At 41.2% G+C, this 23,547-nt stretch overlaps 1 protein-coding gene and 1 pseudogene across 4 annotated transcripts; both read right to left on the bottom strand.

Moving 5' to 3' along the window:
* Positions 1 to 3,527: 3,527 nt before the first annotated feature.
* LOC149297883 (heat shock 70 kDa protein 4-like) lies at positions 3,528 to 22,465 on the bottom strand. 4 transcript variants are annotated; one of them, XM_089488024.1, is made up of 20 exons: positions 22,359 to 22,465; positions 14,561 to 14,618; positions 13,945 to 14,085; positions 13,639 to 13,761; positions 13,441 to 13,540; positions 13,076 to 13,209; positions 12,259 to 12,503; positions 11,672 to 11,748; positions 10,724 to 10,875; positions 9,929 to 10,035; positions 7,091 to 7,224; positions 6,679 to 6,860; positions 6,439 to 6,527; positions 6,343 to 6,349; positions 5,886 to 6,038; positions 5,655 to 5,780; positions 5,090 to 5,197; positions 4,842 to 4,961; positions 4,248 to 4,409; positions 3,528 to 3,728 (listed from the first exon to the last, which is right to left on the bottom strand). In XM_089488024.1, exons 1-20 carry the CDS (start codon positions 22,463 to 22,465, stop codon positions 3,528 to 3,530), a joined length of 2,526 nt encoding a protein of 841 aa, XP_089344150.1. The 4 variants fall into 4 exon arrangements, with proteins under 4 accessions (XP_089344150.1, XP_089344148.1, XP_089344147.1 ...); XM_089488022.1 differs by lacking the exon at positions 6,343 to 6,349 and having other exon boundaries at positions 4,818 to 4,961; positions 6,441 to 6,527; XM_089488021.1 differs by lacking the exon at positions 6,343 to 6,349 and having other exon boundaries at positions 4,248 to 4,422; positions 4,822 to 4,961; positions 6,441 to 6,527.
* Positions 5,263 to 5,437, bottom strand: LOC149297884 (U2 spliceosomal RNA; annotated as a pseudogene).
* Positions 22,466 to 23,547: the final 1,082 nt, after the last annotated feature.

The following is a 23,547-nucleotide window of genomic DNA, read 5'->3' as shown; positions in this document are numbered from 1 at the left end:
GGCCTTCCTAATGGCAATGAATGGAGCTACACACCGATCTACTCCTAAAACTCGAGCATTTAACTCTTTCATTGCGGGAAGACTCTTGGTAGCACATTCTGAATCGTTGCATAACAGTGACACAGCAGATCGGCTTATTTTTGGCAGCAATTATTACACCAAAAAAGATTGAAAGAATGCGTCTATTAGCCAAAGACAATAAACAATAATAATAATAATATCCTAGGAATCGTGCGCTGAGGTGTTAGCGCCTTCCCCGTACACAGCCCAATCATGAACTTCCTCAAACAGGCACTTTATATACATATGCCGGCCTAAAGATGACAAGCTTTGTGAGGCACTACAGACACATAATAATGCTCAGTAAGTAAGTGTGTTCATGTGTTATTCCTCCCCCCTATTACCTATTCTCATTAACAATCATACCAGAGATACGGCTCAACTTACCGGAGCTAGGATGACAGTCACGTGACGTCATTATCCGCACCGCCTCTGTATACAGAGTGTAATTCGTGCTAGGACTGCTATGGGAAGCCTGAACTCACCGCTCTCATGTGGCGCCATCTATCGGATGGGAGGACTATTTCAGTGTTTCTATACAGGAGCGAATGCTGTAGTAATGTAAATATAATTAGGGTAACCAAGTGCATCCTTCCAGGGGTACTCTGACTACATTGTTTTAGTCAGTGTGTCATAAAAATCCCCTCAAATTCTTACCTCAAAATAACAAAATTGACGTGGAGAGGACTGAAAATGATTTAGTTGTCTATATCTTGGGCAAAACAAATGTGTTTTTGATTACGGTTTATTATCAGAGGTGCATTAAAGGGCTCTGGGGCCCTTTAGGCTCGGATGGTGTGGGAGGGCTGAGACACTGTAATGTACCTTAAAAAAAAATGTCCAATTGTATTTGTATTCCTTAATTTATGTATACATAATTATTTCGCCAAATTATATTATATTGGGACTTCTTAAACTTTCTCAGTCCCAGAGGACTATTTGGGGCAGCACAGCCCTTACCGCCACATCAGCAACGTCGCCAATAAGTGTTGGGATATGATATCATACGGTGCTCCAATTCTTAAGGACACATACTAATTTATAACCTGTAAACCCACTCAGATCCAGGGGTGGTGTGACGAGCTGGCGGTGGGAATGCGATATTACGTGACCTTTTGGCAAAAGTATGGCTGAATGTGAATGTGCAAGTGTATGAGTGTCTGTGTGAGAATGTATGTGCAAATGTGTGTGTGTGTTAGCATGAATGTGTAAGTGTGTGTTAGAATGGGTAAGCGTATGTTAGCGTATGTATAGGCATGAGGACGTCTGGGATCCCTCCCCGTGGGACTTGACGTCATCAGCCGGCGCAGGGAGAAGGAAAGCCCAAATCTCGCGAGATCTCGGACGTCCCGAGATTTGGGCCTTCCTTCTCCCTGCGCCTCCACACACAGCCACAAGGGCAACCATTAAGGGCTATTGAAGAAGAAAAAAAAAAAACTTCTGCCTACCAAACACCTTGACAAGGAGCAGTAACTGCACAGACAACACACAGGCAGACAGGGCTGTGCACTCAAGATACATGTATAAAGCAGACAAGGGAGCATATAGGAATCTGTGGTAGCAAGCTGTCATACCCTTCATTAACCCCTGACTGTCCGTGACTGTGCTATAATTCCATTATCCAATGACCTAGTCTATGTGCTGCAATCCAGATCTCAGTTTCACCCTTCACATTAGTGCAGGCAAGTTTTATTTCCATTAAGATGAATACATTGTAAAATCTCAGTTGGTCTAAATCAGTTGGTTACAAATATATTTGAATTTAACACCTGTTTGGATTTGTCATCCAAGTCACAAAATGAAAAGTATGCCGTTTTCAATAAACTTTGCATAAAATAGTTGATTTGCATTTAATTTTAACGGTTCAAAGAATGCCAGGCAAAATGGTCGGCCCTCGCACATGTTCACTTCATCAAATCTGGCACTCTTCGAAAGAAGTTTGGACGTGCCCGACGTAGGCCTTGTGCCCTACACCATACGCATCTCGAGATAACCTAAAGTCTCTAGACCAGCAAAAACCACTCGGCAAAAAGGGGCAGCAGGTGCCATTTTGTCACAAAAGGCCTACCTTGAAGCCATATATGTTCACATTTGGCCCTTTTAGGAGCTCAGCCACAGGGATCTAGGGGAGCAGGCACAGGTCTACCCCCAACAACTCTGGTTTTAGCTGCCCTAAATGCTTAGAATTTAATAAAATAAAGACATACGATTCCTTCTGAGACAAAAGAAACACAACACAGCTTGCAACCCAGCATGTTTATTTTCAGATGAAATCTGCTGAAGGTGTTAAATTCTGGAACAATTAAAAAAAAAAAATACATATAAATTGATTTCTATCTGGTGTGCACTTCTTAAACATAAAAATACGTATACATGTTGCACATGACATTTCAATTTGGTTGAAATAATCTATGTACAGCATCTCTAATACAATTTCTATGTGCTTAACAGAGAATCCAGTTTTCTCCTGGGACCAATATGGTTACCAGAAAGCTATACCACAAAACATTTACTTATTACTCGCCCCATGTTTAAAATAACATGAAGGATGATTGACAGGTAAGCTGCACTGCATGGGTCCAAGTGAATCCACAAGCACCCTTCAAGTGACTATCAACACTAAACCCCCAGCTCCAAAACAATACATTCATGGCTTCCCCCAGGAGTGCCTGTGGTTTCCCCGATTCAACTAAACATGGTTCTCTGTCTTCTATATGTTAACCAATATTTAAGATCTTCTGTAACATTTTATAAACATAAGATTCTTCTATTCAGAAGTTGTCAAGCAGTGGATTGGAACACATATATAGATGCCTTGTATAGATATAGAATGTAAGTCTTAATACTTAGGGAACAAGTGAGAGCAGATTTCAGCTCCTCAACATCAAGAACATAGGATTTTTACTATCAGAAGACACATGGAAAATTCTGGGTTTTAATACTCCATTTCTTACTAGCCTCACCAAGCAACCAGTCTGCCATGCAAGATGCTGATGTCAACCAGATGTCATCAGGGCGCAAGTGCGGCATACAGAAAAGAGATGCAAACCAAGACTTCATCTTTAAAAAGTCTTAAAAACGCTTAGAACACAGGAGTGTTGCTTTTACTGGGGTCAGATGCTTTTCAGCTAATATTTTTTTTTTTTTTTTTAGACCATGAATCCTACTACATTAAGCTACAGATCTGTTGTAACTTCAGACACAAGCCTGTCTGTTTATGGACAAGATCCAGCCATCTCTAATCATCTGTAGCAACAAAGACTTATCCTAACGCAACAAAGAAAAATGACAAAAATGTACAAACGTCAAAGAGTGTAGAAAAAAAAAATACGCTGGAAAGAAAAGGAGGTTGACTAGGAAACTACAAGAAAATTGCTGTCACTTTTCTCTGATCTGTATTCGGAGCCATACGATGGTAACAACTTAAAGCTTTATTATACGGTTTTATAATAGAAAGATAATGGAAATTATTCAATGTCCATCTCGGGAAGCTTTTTCTCTGCGTCAGAAGCAGCTGTATCGGGGCACTGTTCGGCAGCTTGTGGGCCCTGGCTTGTTGAATTATTGTCTACTGGTCCATTCTGCTCGTTCGGCTGTTGCTCTTCTTTTGGAGGCTCCACCTTCGGTTTGGGCTTTGTGACTATGGGGTTGCAAATGCCCGTCAACTCCTTCAGAGGGGGAAGAAAAAAAAAAAAAAAATAAATAATACGGGAAGGGTAAGTAACCCGTTTCAAACCAACTTTAACCCAGGCATTTTAACAAAGGTTTGTTTAGCATGTATGGGGTAATTCTATAGTTAAGTAGATCTCAACAGCCCAGCCAGGTGGAACACGCTAGCATCATTGGGTAGGGTTACCTTTTCTACACTCGTACAAAACAGTATGAATAATTTATTACAGCTCAGTGTTCATAGGGAGGTATGATCAAATGACCAAGGACATAAAAACTCTGTTCTCAAATGAAAGCCTTTGAGACAGACTTCTTCTCTGAAAGAATGCACAGTGTATAGAAAACGAAAAGGATATAGAAAACACCTAGTGACACAAACTAGCAAAGTAACCAAGGTATGAAAAACACAATTAAAGTCACTCAATTTAAATTAAAAAAAAAAATTATATATATATATATATATATATATATATATCTTAGAAACACAAGATGATCTATCCCCACTACTCAAAACTCACTTTTGTTTTTGCGCGAATCTCTACGGTTTTCACTATTGGATCCATGGCTAAATTCTGCTTCATCTGGAGATTCATCTTGTTATTCATCCATTCCATCACCTCATTCACATTCTTTTCCACTTTCTCAATCTCTGCAGGATCCAGGTGGTCGTATGCTTCATCCTGTGGGGTGGAAAACCAAAAGGTTTTAGGAAAAAGCCAGTTACCAACATTGTAATGGGTCTAGACCAGTGAAGAGCTGAGATTTCTTTTATCAATATGAAAGTTAAGAGACCTCTAAGTTTGTAGCATAGCTCAAATGGTAAAATGGATGTGTATGTTTGTGGATTAACCTAACTCCTCAATCATACTTGGTAATTATTGCATGTTGCCAGGAAGGTTTCTGAAATAAACTCACTTAGCGATCACACAATTTAAAAAACAATTTGTTGAAAATTTCAAGTTTCACCAGAAAGTCTCTCTGCATATTTAAACTATACCAATATGCATAAGCACTGATACTCTCTCACTGCAATGATTTGCACGCAAACAGGGTCATCACTGTGACCGTGGCTTTAAGTTTCTGTGGACATAAGACAATTTATAAAGAGTTACCTTATTTTTGAAGGCATTAATCACTTTCATATAAAGCTGAATTTGTTTTCCCAGCTCTTCAAATGATTTTGGTCTTTCTTCAGACTCCTGATAGCGTGTCTGAATTGGCTGCCCCAAATTCTAGAAGTAAATAAAAAAATGAATATGAGTGTTGGCTATAGGCATATATCCTGGGTTTTTTATTTATTTATTTTTTATTAGATAAGTACCCAAATTTATCAATTAAATCCACAAGTTATTTGAGTTACCTTCAGGTCATTCAATTTATCTATATAAACTTGCTTGGCCTGATCTTCTCCATCTTCATACAACCAGTTCTCAGTGTCTTCCAGCTTGAGAATCAAGCTGTTACGGGCCTAAAAATCATATAACATGCAAGTTTGTTTCCTCAAATTACATGTAAAATGGGATCCGAAGCGATTTCAGATGTAACAAACCGGAAGGTACACCAGGTCAAGGCATGGAGTGGACAGAGCAAGCTCTTCATCCATCTCCATGCTCCAAAAATCCATTAAAAACATGGTCCCCAGATAGGGGACGTATCAGATACTAAACCGATACTACGTTTGATCTTAGCTAAAAGGCAGATAAGCGATAAAGCCAATAATGAGCTTTAGGCTGGTAAAAGCTCAAGACGACCTGCCTATTCGCTGTTGATATAGCACTGATGCTAAACGTGCCCCTCAAATAATTCCTTTCCTAATGCAAGGACACGTTCTCCAGAAATTATCCAGTGTCTCTAGCCTATAGCGGCTTTTTTGACCATACCAAGTAAAAACAAAAAAAAAACACATTAAAATCAAACACACTTACATCTTCATTGACAAACTTCTCATAAATGGTGCACAGTTTGTCCCTCATCTCATACACATACTCTTCAACTGCATTTTTAGCATCGTTACGCTCCTTCTCTAGCTTGTCTTGCATTATCATCTTGCCCTGATGGAAAGAAAAACAAACAAAAAAAGAGAAACATGAAAGTCTGGACTGCAGTTCCAAATGTTAACACACACCTAATGTGTATACAGTCAACATGTTACAAACCTCATTTTCCACAAACAAGTTCAAGACGTCTCTTCCCAATTGCCATGGAGGGTAGTGCTCAATGGGCAGGTCAATTGTGTTGGTCTTTACTTTGGCTTTCTTGGCTTGGGGAGGTTGATCTGTCTTCTTGTCCTTGGTCCCAGGCTGTGTTGTCTATAAGGGGAGAGAACCAAAACTATACTTCGGCTTGCGACGGTATTTATTAATGTTAAATACTATGCATGAACAAAACTGGAATTTAAACTGCAACTGTTAAGCATGGACTAGAATATTCTTCATATTCTGGACAATACTTTACACATGCAGTTAAATTATGCTATTTACATTATGGGTCACCTATCAAGAGGATTTTTAGTGCAAAGGTAGAAGTGGAGGGCACCACAGGAACATTCAGCAGGATGGACTACTTCTACCATTTTGCGCCAGAACATGATGTTTGCATAACCCTTTGCAAAACCAGTTTTCTAGGACGTTGGAGCTTAGAACTTCCTTTTCAAATTTTGAAATTATGAAATACACAAGTAGTTCCTTAAATAAATATGGTAATAAACGCACCTCCATTTCCTCAGGGTTAGTCTTGTTTTCTTGCTGTGCCTGCTGATTTTCTTCTGATTTAGCCTCTTCTTGGTCAACTTGCATTTTCTGCAAACAGAGTTTTGGGTCATATAAGACAACCAAAATTTCATAAATGATTAAAAACTAAGCTACAAAAAGATTAAGGAACTATGCTGTTTACCACAAATTGTATACAGTATTATAAATCTTAAGAAGCCTATAAGCCTATAAAGCCTACCTCATCGTCTTTGCATGCTTGATCCGTTTCCATTGGTTCTTCCCCTTCCTCGATTTTGTGGACTTCAACAAGTGATGCACTAGAGACGCTAAATATCCCATGGACATTTACACGAACTTTAACCTTTACCTTGGAGCTGGATCCATCAGCTTGAGGGATCACCTTCTGAACATGAAACTGACCTAAACAAATGAACACAGTAATCCAGACAATTAACCATCACCTTGTGACACCATACTTGGTATTTAATACCCGACCCACAGATCCCTCGACAACTTTTGGTCTGGGATCTAAGCCAACAAAATCGCTCAAAGGCCGTGACAAGTAACAGACTTCAACCGTAGGTTTGAAACAATATCAAGAGACGGCAAAGTTTTATGCAAATTAATCAGATTTGCAGTTCCAATTTTACCTAATGAAGGGTCTGGGTAGGGTAGTTCCTTGGGAGCACTGTAATAAGCATCCAGAGAAAAGGGCTCTTTCCTATAGAAAGTAAGCACTTTGGAGAAAGGAGCTGCATGGTTCTTCGGGAATACCTCACAATCACTAGAGTTAAAGAAAGAAAAAAAAAAAAAAAGAAAAAAAAAAGCATTTTACAAGAACATTATAATACAATCTTATACCTACATCTACAATATTGGATGGAGGAAAAAAAACGAAAAAAAACCAACAAAACACAACATGGGTACCTTTTGCCAACACTTGACAGTTGAAAGGTATATTTTTGGAAATTTGAGGAGGCTGCATTACCAGAAGCACTATATTGACATGTTAAAGCCTGGACCTGTGTATCTACCAGTAAACTCATAGTATAATGCAATATTTCTACAGTACACATCTCACAAGGGAGATAAAGAACCGTGTTACAGAAGGACCAGGCTCTTGCAGAAACTTCTAGACATAAGGGACATTGTCTCCTATGCTAGGAAAGTAGGTACGCAGCAGGGGTTCCATTACTTCCCTTAAACTTCTACTATAGCATCCAATAAAAAAAAAATCACTTGGGTCAAACATATTAGTCCTATCTTTTACCTCAGAACAAACTAAGAACAACAATTAATGCAATTAATAGTGCATTTTAATTGCGCCTTTAACCCCTTGATGACAATTGCCGGTCCAGGCACGTCACGGAAATTCAAGTCGATAACGACAAATGACGTGCCAGGACCGGCACGTCATTAAACGGGTGCAGAAAGCTATCTATTTTCGCTTTCTGCCCTGAAACGGCGTTGCTGTAATGCCTCGACCTCGAGGCATTCAGCAACGCCATTATCGGCACAAAGGGGCCATCTCTGGCCCCTCCCCGGGGCGTCAACATCCGCCATACTTTGTATGGCGGCGGACGCCCGTTTTAAAAGTGTTTAGGAGAGGATCAACGATCGCCTCCTAAACTTAAATGGTGTCGCTGGAATGCCTCGATCAGGAGGCATCCAGCGACACCAAACACTTACCTGGGGATGGACTGTGACCGCTCCGGAGAGCGGTCACAGCCGCAGCTGCCGGTGATTTTCGCCACCAGCAAGATGGCGACGGTCCGGGAAAATTCAATAAAGAAAAACAAAGTCTAAAAAGTTCGCTAGACGGTCTCCAGACCCTCTAGAGAACTCTGGCTCGACTTGCAGGTTGAATATAGGTACTGCATTCAACCATGCAAGTCAATGGAGCTAGGCTTTTTAATCACAGTGTGATTAGAAAAAATTAAAAATAAAATTAGAAAAAAAAAATAGTAAAAAACCAGTAAAATGTAAAAATAATTTCCCACTGATGTCACTATCAGGGGAACCTTCAAGTTGAAAAAAAATGTTAAAAAAATAAAAAAGGCAAAAAAATATATATTTTTGTGAGCAAGTCCTAAAATTAGCATATTAGCTTAAAACAATTCTCGCATGGAAAGAGTTAAAATACTGGCATATTAAATGCCCATGGGTTGTCTACTTTAAAAAAAATTATGATTTGATGGGGTAAATTGAATTGGCCGGGTTCAACAAGGTCCCAATTAACACGGGGGGTGGAAGGATGGCCACACATCTAATTTCCAATTAGAAAAATGCACACGTACCAAATGTGGCCTTTTAGTTCCCCCCAAAAATGACAAACCCATGCATGTGGGGTATCAGGAGATGTTGCTGAACACATATTGGGGTGTCGTGTGACAGCGGCATATACCAGGAGCTGTAAATTCATACATAAAGTAGGTGTGTGTGGGAAAAATACACACACAAAAATACTACTGCAAACTTTGAAAAAATGCTGGTGGTAAAGTGTGCATGCAAAGAGTTAAAATACCAGCATTTAAAATACCCTGGGGTGTCTAGTTTTCAAAAATATATGGTTTTGTTGGGCACACTGAAAAGGCCCGGCTCAAAGATGTACCAAATAGGGCATGGGCAGTGGATCCCCAAATGCCAAAGTTCAACATTGAAAAATGTTCATGCCCCAAATGTGGCCCTTTTGCCCCCGAACAGCCAGGCAAAATCATTCATGTGAGGTATCGCTGTACTCAGGAGATGTTGCTAAACACATATTGGGGTGTTTTATGATAGTGACATATACCAGAACCTGTTTATTCATACCTGAAGTAAAATGTGTGTGAAAAAACAAATGCAAAAAAAATTACTACCATAAAGTTTGACAAAGGCTGATGGTAGAATAAGTGCTTGGAAAGGGTTAAAATACCAGCATTTGGAATAGCCTGGGCTGTCTAGTTTTCAAAAATATAGGATTTGATGGGGTAAATTGCATTGGCCGGCTTCCAAGATACCCGAAATGGCACATGGAGGGAAGAATTACCAGATTTGGAAAAAAATGGCTTTGAAATAGCAAAACGCTACCTGTACTTATTGCTCCATAACATGCAGAAAAAAGCAAAAAAACATAAAAACATTGGGTATTTCTAAACTCAGGACAAATAGTAGAATCTATTTAGCAGGTTTTTTCATTACCTTTTATAGATGAGTAAAAGATTTTTCAACTAAAAGTTTCTAAATTTTTCACCATATTTTATACTTTTTTTAATAGTAAATAATATGATACAATCAAAACAATGTCATCTAAAGAAAGCCCTTCTTGTCCTGAAAAAAACAATATCTAATGTGTGTGGGTTCAGTAAACGGGAAAGAAGAAAATTACAGCTAAACACGAGCAGCGCAGAAATGTTAAAACGGCCATTGTCACGAAGGGTACAAAAAGTAAAATCAGCCTTTGTCACGAAGGGGTTAAAAGAAAATAAAAAATATATCAATGTTCTTACCTCAATCCTTCTTCAGCTGGGGAATTCCATTTCAACGATATGGGGTATGGCACCAGATCAGTTATAGAAAACTCTCTCACTTTAAAGGCTGGAGACAGAATTGCACACTGCAAAAGAGTGGATGAAATTACGTGTTTGATCATAGTAGCTCTCTTTTACAAAACTATAACCACTTCCTTAGTGAAGGAATCACTTAGTGCCTTAGCAATCAACGTCAGCTCAAGGTTAGAGTGATGTAAATCTGCACTGACAAAAAGTCAGTTTTATCTCCTTTATTCCAATAACCCTCCTCTGTGTACAGCCCTGTAGGCTGCCATTGTTGTCCAGATAAAATATTTTAAGTGACCTTTATGGCAATGATAATGAAGCCTTCCAGAGTTTTTATTGGTCACAGTGGCAGGCTTAACTAACTGAATATTTAAAGAATAAACACTATGCTGGCTAATGCCTTGGTGTACAGAATGTGAAAAAGGGATTTCTATACTAGCATCTCTTAAGCAGCTTTTGAGGTAAACAGTACAATGCTCTAGGCTAAGTCATTCAGGAGCCAAGTGTATGATGGAAAAGGGAACTCTATTACCAGCAACCATCCTGTGAGTAAAGTGTTTGAGTAGTGTATACAAGAAAATATCACATGACTACCTACAAAAAGATAAATATATAGGAATGGGCAAGAATGAACTCTTAAGGGCTATTCTTTATCACTATACACAGTATAGTGTTTCATTCTCAGAAGATCTCATTTTTCATGGTGCTTCCTTTGAATCCACTTTGGGATGAAGTCTATATACCAACCTGTAATGCACAGCCCCTGGTTACAGCTTCATCAGCATTCAGAGTTGTGCTGACTTCTTTGTTAAAGAACTTCATTATTCGTTCTTTAACAGCAGGAATTCTAGTGGCACCACCAACTATTTCTACCGAGTAGATATCTTCTTTTTTCAGCTCTGAGGGGGAAAAACAAAATAAGCGAATACTATCCCCAATGCAGAACACTACATAAGATTAAAAGCTCGAGAGCCAAATATACCAGGATTTTTTGCCAATCAGTGACTCAAGAGTCCCTCCAAGTAAGTCATCATCATCGCTTATATTTTATTTAGGAGAAGCACGTTTTATATTGTATTGGCTCGATTATAGGCAGCAGCCTTAAAGTTTTTAAAGAAAAAATACACGAGTGGAATGGTATTTTATCTAATGAACAGGAATATAGGTATTAACATTTTTGGTATCTATTATGCAGTTAGTTATATAAAACAGAAATTTGGAAAATCAATGGCCATTTTTAGCCCCCCTTATTTATAGATATGCCACTCTGCCCCCCGACTTACCAACGCATCCCCAGACTTCCTGGTCTAGCGGGGGCAGCTGGTGGACGTCTGCGGAATGCGGGTAGACAACCTCTGCCTGCCACTTCCGCCGGGGCTTCTGTGCAGGCGCACCGTCATAGAAGTCCCAGGGGAAGTGCCGGCAGCAGCAGAGGTTGTCTGCACTGCGCTGATGTTCACCGGCTGCCAGAGAGGAGGATCCAGGTCCCCTGCTGTGCAGCGGGGGCTCTGGATCCTAACCGCGCTGCTTGAAAAAAGGAGGGGGGCACACCTTCATGTCCCGGACTACACAGATTACAGGCCGCACACACACTAATCGGGCCAGTATGGTATTTTTTTCCCTCCCGACTAGAAGGTTATACTCTCAAAATGTCTGATTTACACATTTCTTCAATCTGGTCATTTATATACTTACTGGCTTGTTCCAAAACACTACGCAGAGGAGGTTCAACTCGAGATAAGAGACTGTCACACATTTCTTCAAAATGGCCCCTTTGTATAGAGGAAGAACATTTCTGTATTACACATCAATAGATTACCAAAAAGTCCTATCATCTACCTCCATAGCCAGAAGTGGGTTTTTAAACTCAATATGGCAGCATAGGGAGGGGGGTGCATGTGTATTTAGGATTAAGTTTGAATTGTGGGTGTTGGAAAGGATTACTCTCGAGTTGCACTCGCATGTGCAGTACAGCAGTTATCTACAGAGAATCACTAGCCTGTTGTCACGGCTAATCTCACACACTAGGGCTTTCAGAAAACTAACTTTGTTTTATTATTGTTACTAGTTTCATCTAGGGATAATTTAATCAGGAAAGGTCAGGGCTAAAGTACTTAAATTGCAAGAATGTTCACAATGCAGCAGGTTGTTTTTCAAATAATTACGATAAGAGCCTTCAATATTTACCCTCACTCTGTGTTTCATGCCTTTTTTCTGCTGAACTGATCAGGTCATATGTTATAAAACAATTCCTGCCCTAGTGGAGAAAGTGTTTGTCTTACCTGTTCATCGATCCAGAGACATCAATATCATTCATGAAGCACTCTATATTCAGGGGCAGTTCAGAAGCATTTGCACTCATCAACTTCTTGAGTTTCTCACACTCCTGAGCAAGGCGCAGCAGAGGTCTAATTTTTGACTTGATATCCAGCTTGTATTTTGTACCAAACTCTTCAGTGAAATAGTTTACCAAGACCTCATCAAACATCCTGCCTCCCAATGTTGGATCAAACGCAGTGGCTAAAACCTGTAAAAATTGTGAGAGTACATCTGTAACCGGACATCTTAACAGTTATGCTTTTCTCAACTGTATCAGAAGTGCAACTTTATATTCCCCCCCTAATACCCACAACCCCCATCCTCAAAAAGACCATTAATTCTCCCCACATTAGAGACCTCTACATGACCATTGCTACAATCAAATTATCCACCCCCAAGAAATCCATTGCAAATAGATTGTAAGCAAGAACGGGATCCTTATCTCCTGTACCGGAATACTGCAGCGTGTGTTAACTTTAACGCAAATAGTCATTTTTACTTTGTTAATGCTAGAAACTGGTGGTGCTTTATACGAATAATAAAAAAAAATAGGAGTTTTTTTCCTAAGTCAGCGTTAGAGGTTAAGGTCTGTATATTATACTTAAAACGCATTAAAATCCGTAGCCCACTCATACTGTGTAAAATGGGGCTGTGTTTCCACACTTGCAATATAAAAAGCATTCCTGCAAACAATTAAATGTGAGGAAAGTCCTGTTGGTACTCTCAATGAAGACGTGATTAGAGCAGATCATTTTTTCATTTTTACAGTAAGGAACTCACTTTAAGTTTTCCCTTGTTGAATGCACACACAGACACTTGATATGCAGAATGCCCCATGTCCACAAAGACCACAATCCTTGGCTTCTCTTCTGGGGCAGGCAAATCTTGCTTATATATTCCATAAGCAAGGGCAACTAAACAGGGAAGAAAAAAAAAAAAAAAAAAAAAAGTCAATATGAGGAACGATACAACTCTAACCTCTTCATTTTCTAAACAGACTGAAGCTTAACTACTAAGTAAGCTTATTAAGTAAGCAGTCCACCCAAATTAGAAACCATCCATTTTTATTTGTGATGAACTTAAACTATTAGAAAGTTCCACCCCGGTGTGGAGACACACATGTAGTCAGTGGACTGGTTGATTACCTGCAGTAGTTTCATTAATTAGCCTTAAACAGTTCAGCCCTGCTATCTGTGTGGCATCCATAACAGATCTCCTTTCGGCATCAGTGAAGAAACATGGAACCTGGAAAATGACACATTTATTAAAGCATGTGGAAGCCGGGATGAGAAGGATTTTAGGAAAAAAAGATCCATTCACTGTGATAAGGAATATAAACTCACAGCTACAACACAATCCACGACAGGTTTCTTCAGCGCGCTCTCTGCAGTTTCCTTCAGCTTGGTCAGGAGCATTCCCGTCACCTGCTCTGTGGTAAAGCTTCTCTCCTCCTCCAGATACATCACCTGGAAAAGGCAAGCATTTTGTCATTTTATGCCTCTAGCCCCTAACACACAACATTCTGGAATGGGCAGTGAAAGACATATGGCAGTAAATAGGATTACTATAATGGAGTGTATATAATATAGGCATGGAGGTCAGGTGAAAAGTGAAGTATGCAGCGGCACACAATTCTTCATATTATTGACCTTGAAACCAGCTGCTCCTGTAGGCAATTCAACAACTTCACAAGCAATGCCATGTTTTTCAGCCTGGACAAATGGATCTGTGTATGCTCGGCCGTGAAACCTTTTGAATCCCTGTAATGTGTTCTTTGCATTCGATATCACCTAGAGGAAATAGAGGAAGCATCAAGTCAGCATTTTTCCTACCAAAAAAGCATCAGGAAATACTACATTTGCACAAACACGATTTGGAAAACCTCCAGAGCAAAGAATTAAAAACGATAGTGATGCCAGTTTCACCAGCTATCAATAGGTTTTGTTAAAACCAGGTTGCCAAGGTGCTTTTGTTTGATTAAGTTACTCATGTAGCCTGGAGGACAAAATGTTACAAAAGCATATTACCGACACGTTTTTATCGTAAAAGGGCACCTCTTCATGAATGCAGTAAAAAGTATTTTTTTGTTTTAAGAAAGAACCCATTGACCTTGCGAGCAGGAAGGATGCTTGTTTTAGTTAAAAGCAAAGAGGAAATTAAAGAGCAACACTGTTATAGACACAGCCTGAGACTATAAACAGATGAAAATGCTGTGACCTTCTGAGGTCCCAAAAGCTTGTGTCTTTACAATCGAAATTAACTTACTTGGCCTTTTGCTGCTGCTCCAACTGTTCTGTTCTTGGGACCAAATGAAACACATGCTCTGCAACAGAAGGAAACTTCATTAGAAAAGTATACTGGGCTGTATTATGCAAACGTGTATGTGTATACTAACATCAGAGTCAGCGTGTGCATTCTGTCAGTGTGTGTGTAAATGTATAGTGCCAGTCAGCATGTGTAGTGTATTGCCCCAATAAACATCCTTTAACCAAGGGGTAAAAAAAAATGTTTCCTAATCTTTTTTAGCTAGCTCCTAGATCGCAACCGAATTTGTAGACCCGTTACAGACATTTATTGAATATGGCAAAGCTGACCAACATAGAAAACCTGCTATTTTACATATAATTTGAAGCTAAGGAACATGGTCACCAAATATCGTATGTAACCATCTGTAATAATCATATGCTGCAAAACAAACATTTCAGAAAAGCACCTCTTCTACTACACATGTACGGCACGGGCTAAATAGGCAGCCATGTCAGTAGCCAGCATCTGTTCCACAAACATCAGCAGGTGCTAGCAAAGGCATACTTCACTGCCGTAAAGGCATGGAACAGGCTTTTTCTGCCTAGGGCTGCGAAACATACAAAGCTGCACTTTTAAACTAAGGTGCCAAGTAGGGCTGCAACTAACGATTATTTTAATAACAATTTTTTTGTTTATTTAAAATAATTTAATGATCTGGATGTTAAAAAACAACTTAAAATTTACATTAACATTCTTATTTTGTTATGATGTAATAAAAAAACAATATTTTCAAAGTACAAAAACCCAAACAATATTTATGAAACAAAATAACCCCAAACATTCTGAAAAGAGGTGGACTATTACTGTTCAAGAAACTTTGCACCCGGCACTTTGCACCCAGCACTTTGCCCCACCCCTGGCACTTTGCACCCAGCCCTGGCACTTTGCACCCAGCCCTGGCACTTTGCACCCAGCACTTTGCACCCAGCCCTGGCACTTTGCACCCAGCACTTTGCACCCAGCCCTGGCACTTTGCACCCGGCACTTTGCACCCAGCCCTGGCACTTTGCACCCAGCACTCAGCACTTTGCCCCAGCCCTGGCACTTTGCACCCAGCACTTTGCACCCAGCCCTGGCACTTTGCACCCAGCCCCCAACTCTGCCCTGCACCCCCACCCCCACTCTGCCCTGCACCCAGTCTCCTGCCCTGCATCCCCACCCCCACTCTGCCCTGCACCCAGTCTCCTACCCTGCCCTGCCCCCCCACTCTGCCCTGCATCCCCTGAAACCCCACCCCCACCCCCGCGAATCGCTCTGTGCGAATGGAGCCACACGCAACTAGAAGAAGGCGGAGAGTGCAGCGCGTGTAGCGGAAGCGGGGAACGCTCGCGGAGGTAAGTAAAAGGAGCCGAGTGCTCCAACAACGAATCGATCACTCGATTAATCGATAACGGAAATCGTCGACAACGATTTCCGTTATCGATTATTATCGATTCGTTGTTTCAGCCCTAGTGCCAAGTATGTGGCAGTCAGCAGAAGCACTTGGCAAGTTTCCATGGCAACAGTAATTTTGTAGCAAAGTACTAATAATGCTGCTATTTGTAAACATCAAAAAGGCTACTTTTCGGGATATACAGTACTGTGCAATAGTCTTTGTAGGATGTGAAAATGCTGTAAAGTAAGAATTCTTGTTTTTAACACCCCTTGCCTTTAAAACAGAGTACAAAATGAGTGTTTGCAGGCAACAGTGAAGCATGGTGCAAGCGCCGCTGGGATTTGGTCTGAATTAATGGTCTCATTAACGCCACGAAGTACAGGCAGATATTTATCCATCACGAAGGCCCTAAGTTTATTCTGCAGCAAGACTACGACCTCAAATGTCATTAAGAACCATCTTTTGCGTAGAGAAAAACATGGAGTCCTGGAAGTGATGGTATGACCCCCCCCCCCCCCCCCCCCACACACACACACGGAGCCCTGATCTCCACAAGCAACGGAGGCTGCCGAAATCCGCAGAAGAACTGTGGTTATTCCTCCAAGGTGTGTGGGACAACCTACCTGCTGAGTGCCTAAAAATCTGTTTGCAAGCGTACCCAGAATAAATCGATGCTGGTTTGAAGGTTAACAAACATTGATTTGATTTAGATTTTTCTTCTTGACTTCGCATTTTGTGAAGTGCTAAAAAATAAACCAGTAACATGGCTATTTTGGAAAGCTTTCTTACTGCACAATATTATCCATTGCTCAAAATCAGGAACTTCAAACTTAATTATACCCAAAATAAATATGGGAATGCCACAGCCTAATCTCATGACCAAACCTGTTCAAGGTGTTACTCATGCATGTTCCGCACAAAAGAGGACATGCCACACCCAGAATATAATTCTTGATACTTCACAAAACATTTACAGATTAAAAGAAAATCAATTGCAAGATTTTTTAAATAAAATAACGTCAAGTTTAATGTGCATCACTTATTGTGAATATGGCCACTAAGCTCCAGGCTTTAGACTGGGCAGGTGAAGAGCATAGAAAGAGCTCAAGCAGCCTATGGAAATATCCACAGTTGACAGCTGGCACTGATCCTACCACTCTTGTGGTCAACGATTTTAGGAGAAGCATGCCGTTTGTGGTATTGGCTACCACAGAAATAATGAGAACATTTCCCAAACTTTCTAAAAGAAGCACAAACAGCTAGGTTAAGAAGATGGCATGAAGATTCAGATTTGTACCAATACACATATGGCGTTTCCAAATTCCTAACATGGATAAGCCAGCCATGATCTTGCGTGAATTGTGGGAGTTGAAGCTTGGCTTATTGACTAATAGCATGGGATTATTTTGCACAGAAAAGATGGACACCGAACCACTAGACCACAAATGGGCAATAATGCAACAGATCTGGTGAAACTCAACTTTCCAAAAGAGCTCAATATGGTGAGAACCAAGAGAGCATCTAAAGTAACTTAAGTATACTATGCAGTATATGTTCCATTGTGCCATGACCGGGCATCCAGACCACATATTTTTCATGCAACACCCCTCGTAATGTGGGAGATCTCCATTATGCATTACTACATAGGATTGCTGGGTGGCTTACCAACAGTATTTCCCCCCTCCCTTCTCACTTCTTTATTGGCTTTCTAAACAGTGACCATGGTGAATTGTCATGGCGAATGGCTGGATATGCTGACATTGCTGTACCCAGTTACATCACAGCCACATCTTCAGAAGGTACAAAGTGCAAAACCAGATTGTAACAATGTGTTCTACTTTTTACTCAATGGAAAACATACATTGAGTAAACTAGGTACAAATGCTCCTTCCAACATATCACTGTAGAGCTAAAGCAGATTTCGCCACAAAATCTACAGGAAAGCACACGCCATACAAGGCCCAGCTCCACTAAAAAATAATTCATTACGTGGCCTGATGAAGCAGCCAATTAGTGACAGGAAAGGGGTGCCACTGAACTTAATTGGAGTACTTTCCGCACATGTACATGGGGGTTTGAACTGTCCCTTGCTGGCATTTGCCAAGCTAGCCCCTGGAGCGTGCAGTCAATCTCCAGTTTTAGGAGTCTAACAAAACCTCCAGCGTGTATGCTCAAAAAGTGCTCCTATTGGTTTCAATGGAAGCGCTTCCCTACCAGCAACAGGCTGCTTCAAGTGGCCAAAACTAGCACAAGATGCAGACAGCATTTTAACCAGATTTTGGTTTTTTTACGGAATACTTCAATATGCATTCAAGGTGACGCTACACACAAGGTATCAGTTACAGTTTACACGCCCATTAGCACCATCCCCACTAATGGTTTTTCTTCTAGGACAGAGTTTCCAAATCAGCCACAGAACAGAGCAATTAATGCCCATATAATCCTGTAATTTGGGTTTAACGTTGACAGGGTCTGGATGGACCAGCCAGGAATGTGAACTTGTGTGTAAAAAAAACAAAACAAAACAAAACAACATACATTTGGTGTGATGAGCAGAAATCTTCACTCTTCATTTGAAGTGGGGATTCAACTTGCCATGGCTTTAAATGGTAATCGATCACTAAAAACAGTAGGCTGGCTGTGCTTTGCGCCTCACTTGTTTCACATGTTAAAAGCGCTAAGCAAAATTGCAGGTTTTCAGGATGCTAGCGTGGCTCAAACTTGCTCAGGTTTATTTTGCTAAGCGTATAACAAGCAAATCTGTTTTGTGCAGAAGTGTTGATGTAATTCATAATTGTTGATGCTACCTTGTACTGCTTTGGGCAGGAGGCCTGGGCAGTTTATAATCATTGTCTATACAGCAGCACCATTCTCCTTTCCTTGCGTTACGCTGGTGAAAAAAATACAAAAACGAAGAAACAAAAAAAGAAAAACACGCTGGCAGCCCCCACCAGCACTCACTCCATTTACACATCATGGAGGTACAATTCAGAGGTAGACGAGATAGGTACCATAAAAAGTGTTCCCCATAAGCCACAGTTACAGTGAAAGAACTGGCCCTGTGCCCCCTAAACAGCTCACTAACACAACACTCTCCACATACACGTTAACATTCTACACTCACGTACACACCTGCCAACACCACTCTTATACACATACACACACACTAACATCTGGTACTATACATATACACAAACACACTGACTCTAACACTATTGCATGCATACACACACTACTCCCCCTAATAGGGCATACGGTGCTGGATTCATTATGGCAATCCTGCAAACCCCCCGGGCGCCAGGAAGCGGTTTCTAGTCGCCATGGCGACCTGGCACCCAGGGTTTGTTGAGTCCTGTATTAAGACAAATAAAGATGAATACCGTATTTGCTCGATTATAAAACGACCCCCCAAAATTTGATTAATTAATGAAAAAAAAGAAAGCCTGAACATAAGACGACCCTATAGCAAAAAATTTTTACCAGTAAATGTTAATTCATGTAAACTATGTGAACAATTGTTTGTTAATAAAAGCTATGATTGAGAAAAATGTTTTTGTTTTTACTTCCTTTTTTCAACCTGCCCCCAGTTATGCACATCTGCCCCCAGGCTTGCCACTCTGCCCCAGAAATGCCTTATACCCTCTAAATGCCACTGTTCCCCATGATACGCCTTTTAACCCTCTATATGCCACTGTGCCCCATGATATGCCTTTTGACCCCCTATGTGCCAATCTGCCTCCAGAATTGCCTTATACCCCTATATGCCACTCTGGCATTTAGGGGGTTAAAAGGCATATTATGGGGCAGAGTGGCATATAGGGAGGTATAAGGCATTTCAGGAGGCAGAGTGGCGCATAGAGGGTTAAAAGGCATTTCTGGAGGCAGAGTGGCATTAAGGGGGTTAAAAGGCATTCCACAGAGCACTCTGCCTCCAGAAATGCCTTACCCCCCCCCCATTTAGCACTCCCTCCTCCAAACTTACCGGTGCTTCTGAGTCCCCGGTGCTTAGTCCAGGCAGCATGTAGAGCTCTACACGCTTGAGCGGAAGTTGTCTACGTGAATCGCTTAGAGCTCTACGCGCTGCCCGGACTAAGCACTGGGGAATCAGAAGCACCGGTAAATTGGACGGGGGGATAACACAGGAGCATCCAGGTCCCCTGCATCTGAGTCCCCGGTGCTTAGTCCGGGCAGCGTGCAGAGCTTTACACGCTGCCCGGACTAAGCACCGGGGACTCAGAAGCACCAGTAAGTTGGGGGGGAGGGGGGTATAACACAGGAGGATCTGGATCTGCGGGGGATCTGGATCTTAGTCTCATAGTCAGACCTATTTGAGGTCTGATTATAAGACGACCTCGATTAAAAGACGAGAGGTATTTTTCAGAGCATTTGCTCTGGAAAAAACCTTGTCTTATAATCGGGCAAATACGGTACTTATAATAATTGAGAATGTTTGCACATGCACCACTGACCTGCAGAGAACCAGATAATTCTCGCATTTAGAGGGGGAGAAATTATAATGTATTTAAGTACAGTATACAGGAAAGAGTTTTAGGACTGACAAAAACCTGGTTTAATCTCATTTTGTTCCAATAAGCTTTATCTGCACACCTGGCGGCTTCATTTTTGTCAATCGCACAATTTCTTGCTCAGACAAGACCACGTTAGATTATTTTTTTCTGTGATTGGGTGTCAGTTTCCTTATTTTAATAGTTTACACCAATTGCTCTTATCGCTATCATTGTTTGGCTATTTTATATATTTATAAGGTGACTAATAGTAATTGTTTTGAAGTGTTGCTAACCCAGAAGACCAGAGTATTGCAACAAGCTCTATTGTTTTCCAATGAATCACGTAAATATCTTAATTACCTTATTTTCGTATATATTTAAACACACACAATGTGTGGGATGCCATACACAATGGTATGCGTGTGTGAGTGTGTGTAACACAGACATTGGTACACAACCTCATCTAAAAATTATTTACTTCCATGGTATAAAAAAAACAAAACAAAAAACCAACTAAAATAAAATAGGAAAATACACCAATCTCTCAGTATCATTATAAAGAAAAGTCCAGAACACTTACAGGAATAATTGAGTGCCTCAGTTCAATCTTTGAATGTGGTGCAGGGCACTTCCATGAAGCGCAGTGAAATTTGAAATCTGCAGAGCCTTGGTTAGCACAATGCCAGGAAGTAGGCACCGGCTGAAATTACTAAATCGTGTCCCTCAGTGAAACCTTGCTTAAAACTTTGACCATTTATAATTTTTTTTTTTGTTGGTGCAAAGACAAATAGGGGTCTATCCAGTGAAGGGTGCGTTGGATCACTCAATTAACCATCTATGAGGGACCAAAATCTTTCAACATCTCCTGCCAACTCACCATTTACTGAACAGACCCCATTTGTCTTCGTATCCTCAACAATCTCGTATCTTACGGTGCTCGTGTGAGCTCAAGTGTTTTTAGTGGTTCTTGTACAAAGGTAGTTCTTGAGGTTTAAACGAACACATTCTTCAACGCGTCACTTCACTATCACTACCGTTTGCCATTTAACGACATTCTCATACCACACAGGTGTTGGCAGATCAGACTAAAGTGTGTTTTGCTGGTCATTGCGGTTGGAAACATTGTGGACACGAGGAGGAAACTACCAGAAAGGTTTCTCCAACAACTGCCAGGTAGCTGCCCTTCTCTGCGTCTCAACCAGGAGTGGATGTTTAACGAGTTACCTCACTACGGGTTCTCACGTTTGTTGAAATAGAACAGCACAACTGTCACCAAACCACTACGCCGGGAAACAGGCGGTGGGGTGTTATAACTGGGAAGTAAATCTTAGTACACTAAAATGTCACTAATGGTGGGAAAGCCTTAAGTCCTGGGGTGATCACAAGCTCAGGTAAAACAATAATTCGAGCATCACCCCTATGGATTCTAAAGTACACATCACTAGTGGTGTAATGTGGGGCTATCCTATCTCATAATAGTCCCACACCAATAAATTCCCTAGAGTGAAAAATGAAAACAGGTGTCTTTTCTTTAAGACACATCTTTGCTTTGTCCGGATTCTTTCACATTTCTTGGCACTAAACTATGGGATCTATTCAGCAAATGGATACCTGAGCAAATATATATATATATATATTATACTCACATCTAGATACATAAGCAATAATAAATGGATAAGTATGCCCACGTAAATATGCCCCATTATTAATTATCACTGGACACAGAGCCATATCTAAGTCAATGAAGGTACACACGGTGGACGCATCGTCATAAGTATCGATAATCACGGTGGGAACCCGGGCCTTCGGGTGGGGAATAAGCATGTGCAAAGCGAAGGGCGACAGTAAGTATGGCGGCGCCGGGTATACTCACGGGGTGCTGCGGTCGCTATACTCATTAGCAACTGTTTCAATGCCTCCAGCACGGGCCACGGCAACGTAGCAGCTCTGAAAACCCAAGTCAAAGCCCACCACAGACATGACTGCAGCAGAGTGAGCAGTGGGAAGGGACACGAGCGGCGAACAGTCAACAGGCCAGCAGCCACACACGGGGATGAATGGAGGCGTGCAAAGTCTCGAAAGATCTCGCTGTCAGAGGAGGAGTAAAAGGGAAAAAACTGTTCCGGTCCGTATCGCGAGATTACACTGCGTCACTCTCTCGGACGGCGATAGCCAATCCAGGAAGTGCTGCGCTTCTAGACAACCAATAGTCCTCTCAGAAAGCCCGGCTACCTCACGAGCGGGCGTAGGAGGCGCCTAGTGACTAAGCTTCCTCCTCACGCTTCTTTTTCCCTTTCAAGGGGAGGGGGTGGGCCTTCCGCCATAGTTTAGTGCGTCATACGTACATTGATGCAGTTGCCACGGATACCGCAACGAAGGGTGGGCTGCGGCTCATAGAGTCGTCTGGGCTCTGACGTCACGTCCCCGTTAATGGGTCTGGTAGACATTCCAGGAAAGATAAAACAAAATGAAATCCTGATGACTGAAATTCCCCCCAAAAAACTTTACATCACATAAGGAACATGAATACAACCTATACAAACATTACTCATTGGAAAGCTGCACATGATCTGAAGAGATAAAAATAACTCATGAGCAACATCTGCCAGAGAGAATCCCTCCAAGGTTATAAGTAGCGCATTGGGTCATCAAAAAACAATGTACAAGTCATACATAATGCTATTCTGAGAAGTTCACGTATGGCGTAGGATGCGCTGGCATATCTCCAGTTGCATGAATTAGATTGTAAGCTCGCAAGAGCAGGGCCCTCTTCTCCTTTGTACCAGTTTGTTATTGTATGTGTTTCTAAATTGTTCTGCCTTCATAAATAAATGTAATGTAAAGAATAGAAACACAATACAGACCAAAAGAAAACTGCGAATCCTAACTCATGGCGTTACCCCCACAGAGCTCCTCCCACAACAGGCCATACAAAATCCTAACTCATGGTGTCACCCCCAAAGACCTCCTCCCACAACAGGCCATACAGAATCCTAACTCATGGTGTCACCCCCACAGACCTCCTCTCACAACAGGCTATACAGAATCCTAACTCATGGTGT

This window comes from Sceloporus occidentalis, unplaced genomic scaffold (assembly GCF_023333645.1).
Source record: "Sceloporus occidentalis isolate IW3139 unplaced genomic scaffold, rSceOcc1.0.p SCAF_36, whole genome shotgun sequence".
NCBI classification, from domain to species: Eukaryota; Metazoa; Chordata; class Lepidosauria; order Squamata; family Phrynosomatidae; genus Sceloporus; species Sceloporus occidentalis.
This window is presented reverse-complemented; position numbering and strand designations above follow the sequence as displayed.

Excerpts from the sequence above, each read along its gene's own strand:
- LOC149297883 (XM_089488021.1), bottom strand. The coding sequence starts at position 22,465 with ATGTCTGTGGTGGGCTTTGACTTGGGTTTTCAGAGCTGCTACGTTGCC. Across the intron at positions 7,225-9,928 it reads CCAGCTGAAGAAGGATTGAG|TGATTGTGAGGTATTCCCGA; the intron begins GTAAGAACATTG and ends CTTTAACTCTAG. Across the intron at positions 6,861-7,090 it reads CTACCCAGACCCTTCATTAG|GTCAGTTTCATGTTCAGAAG; the intron begins GTAAAATTGGAA and ends TCATTTGTTTAG.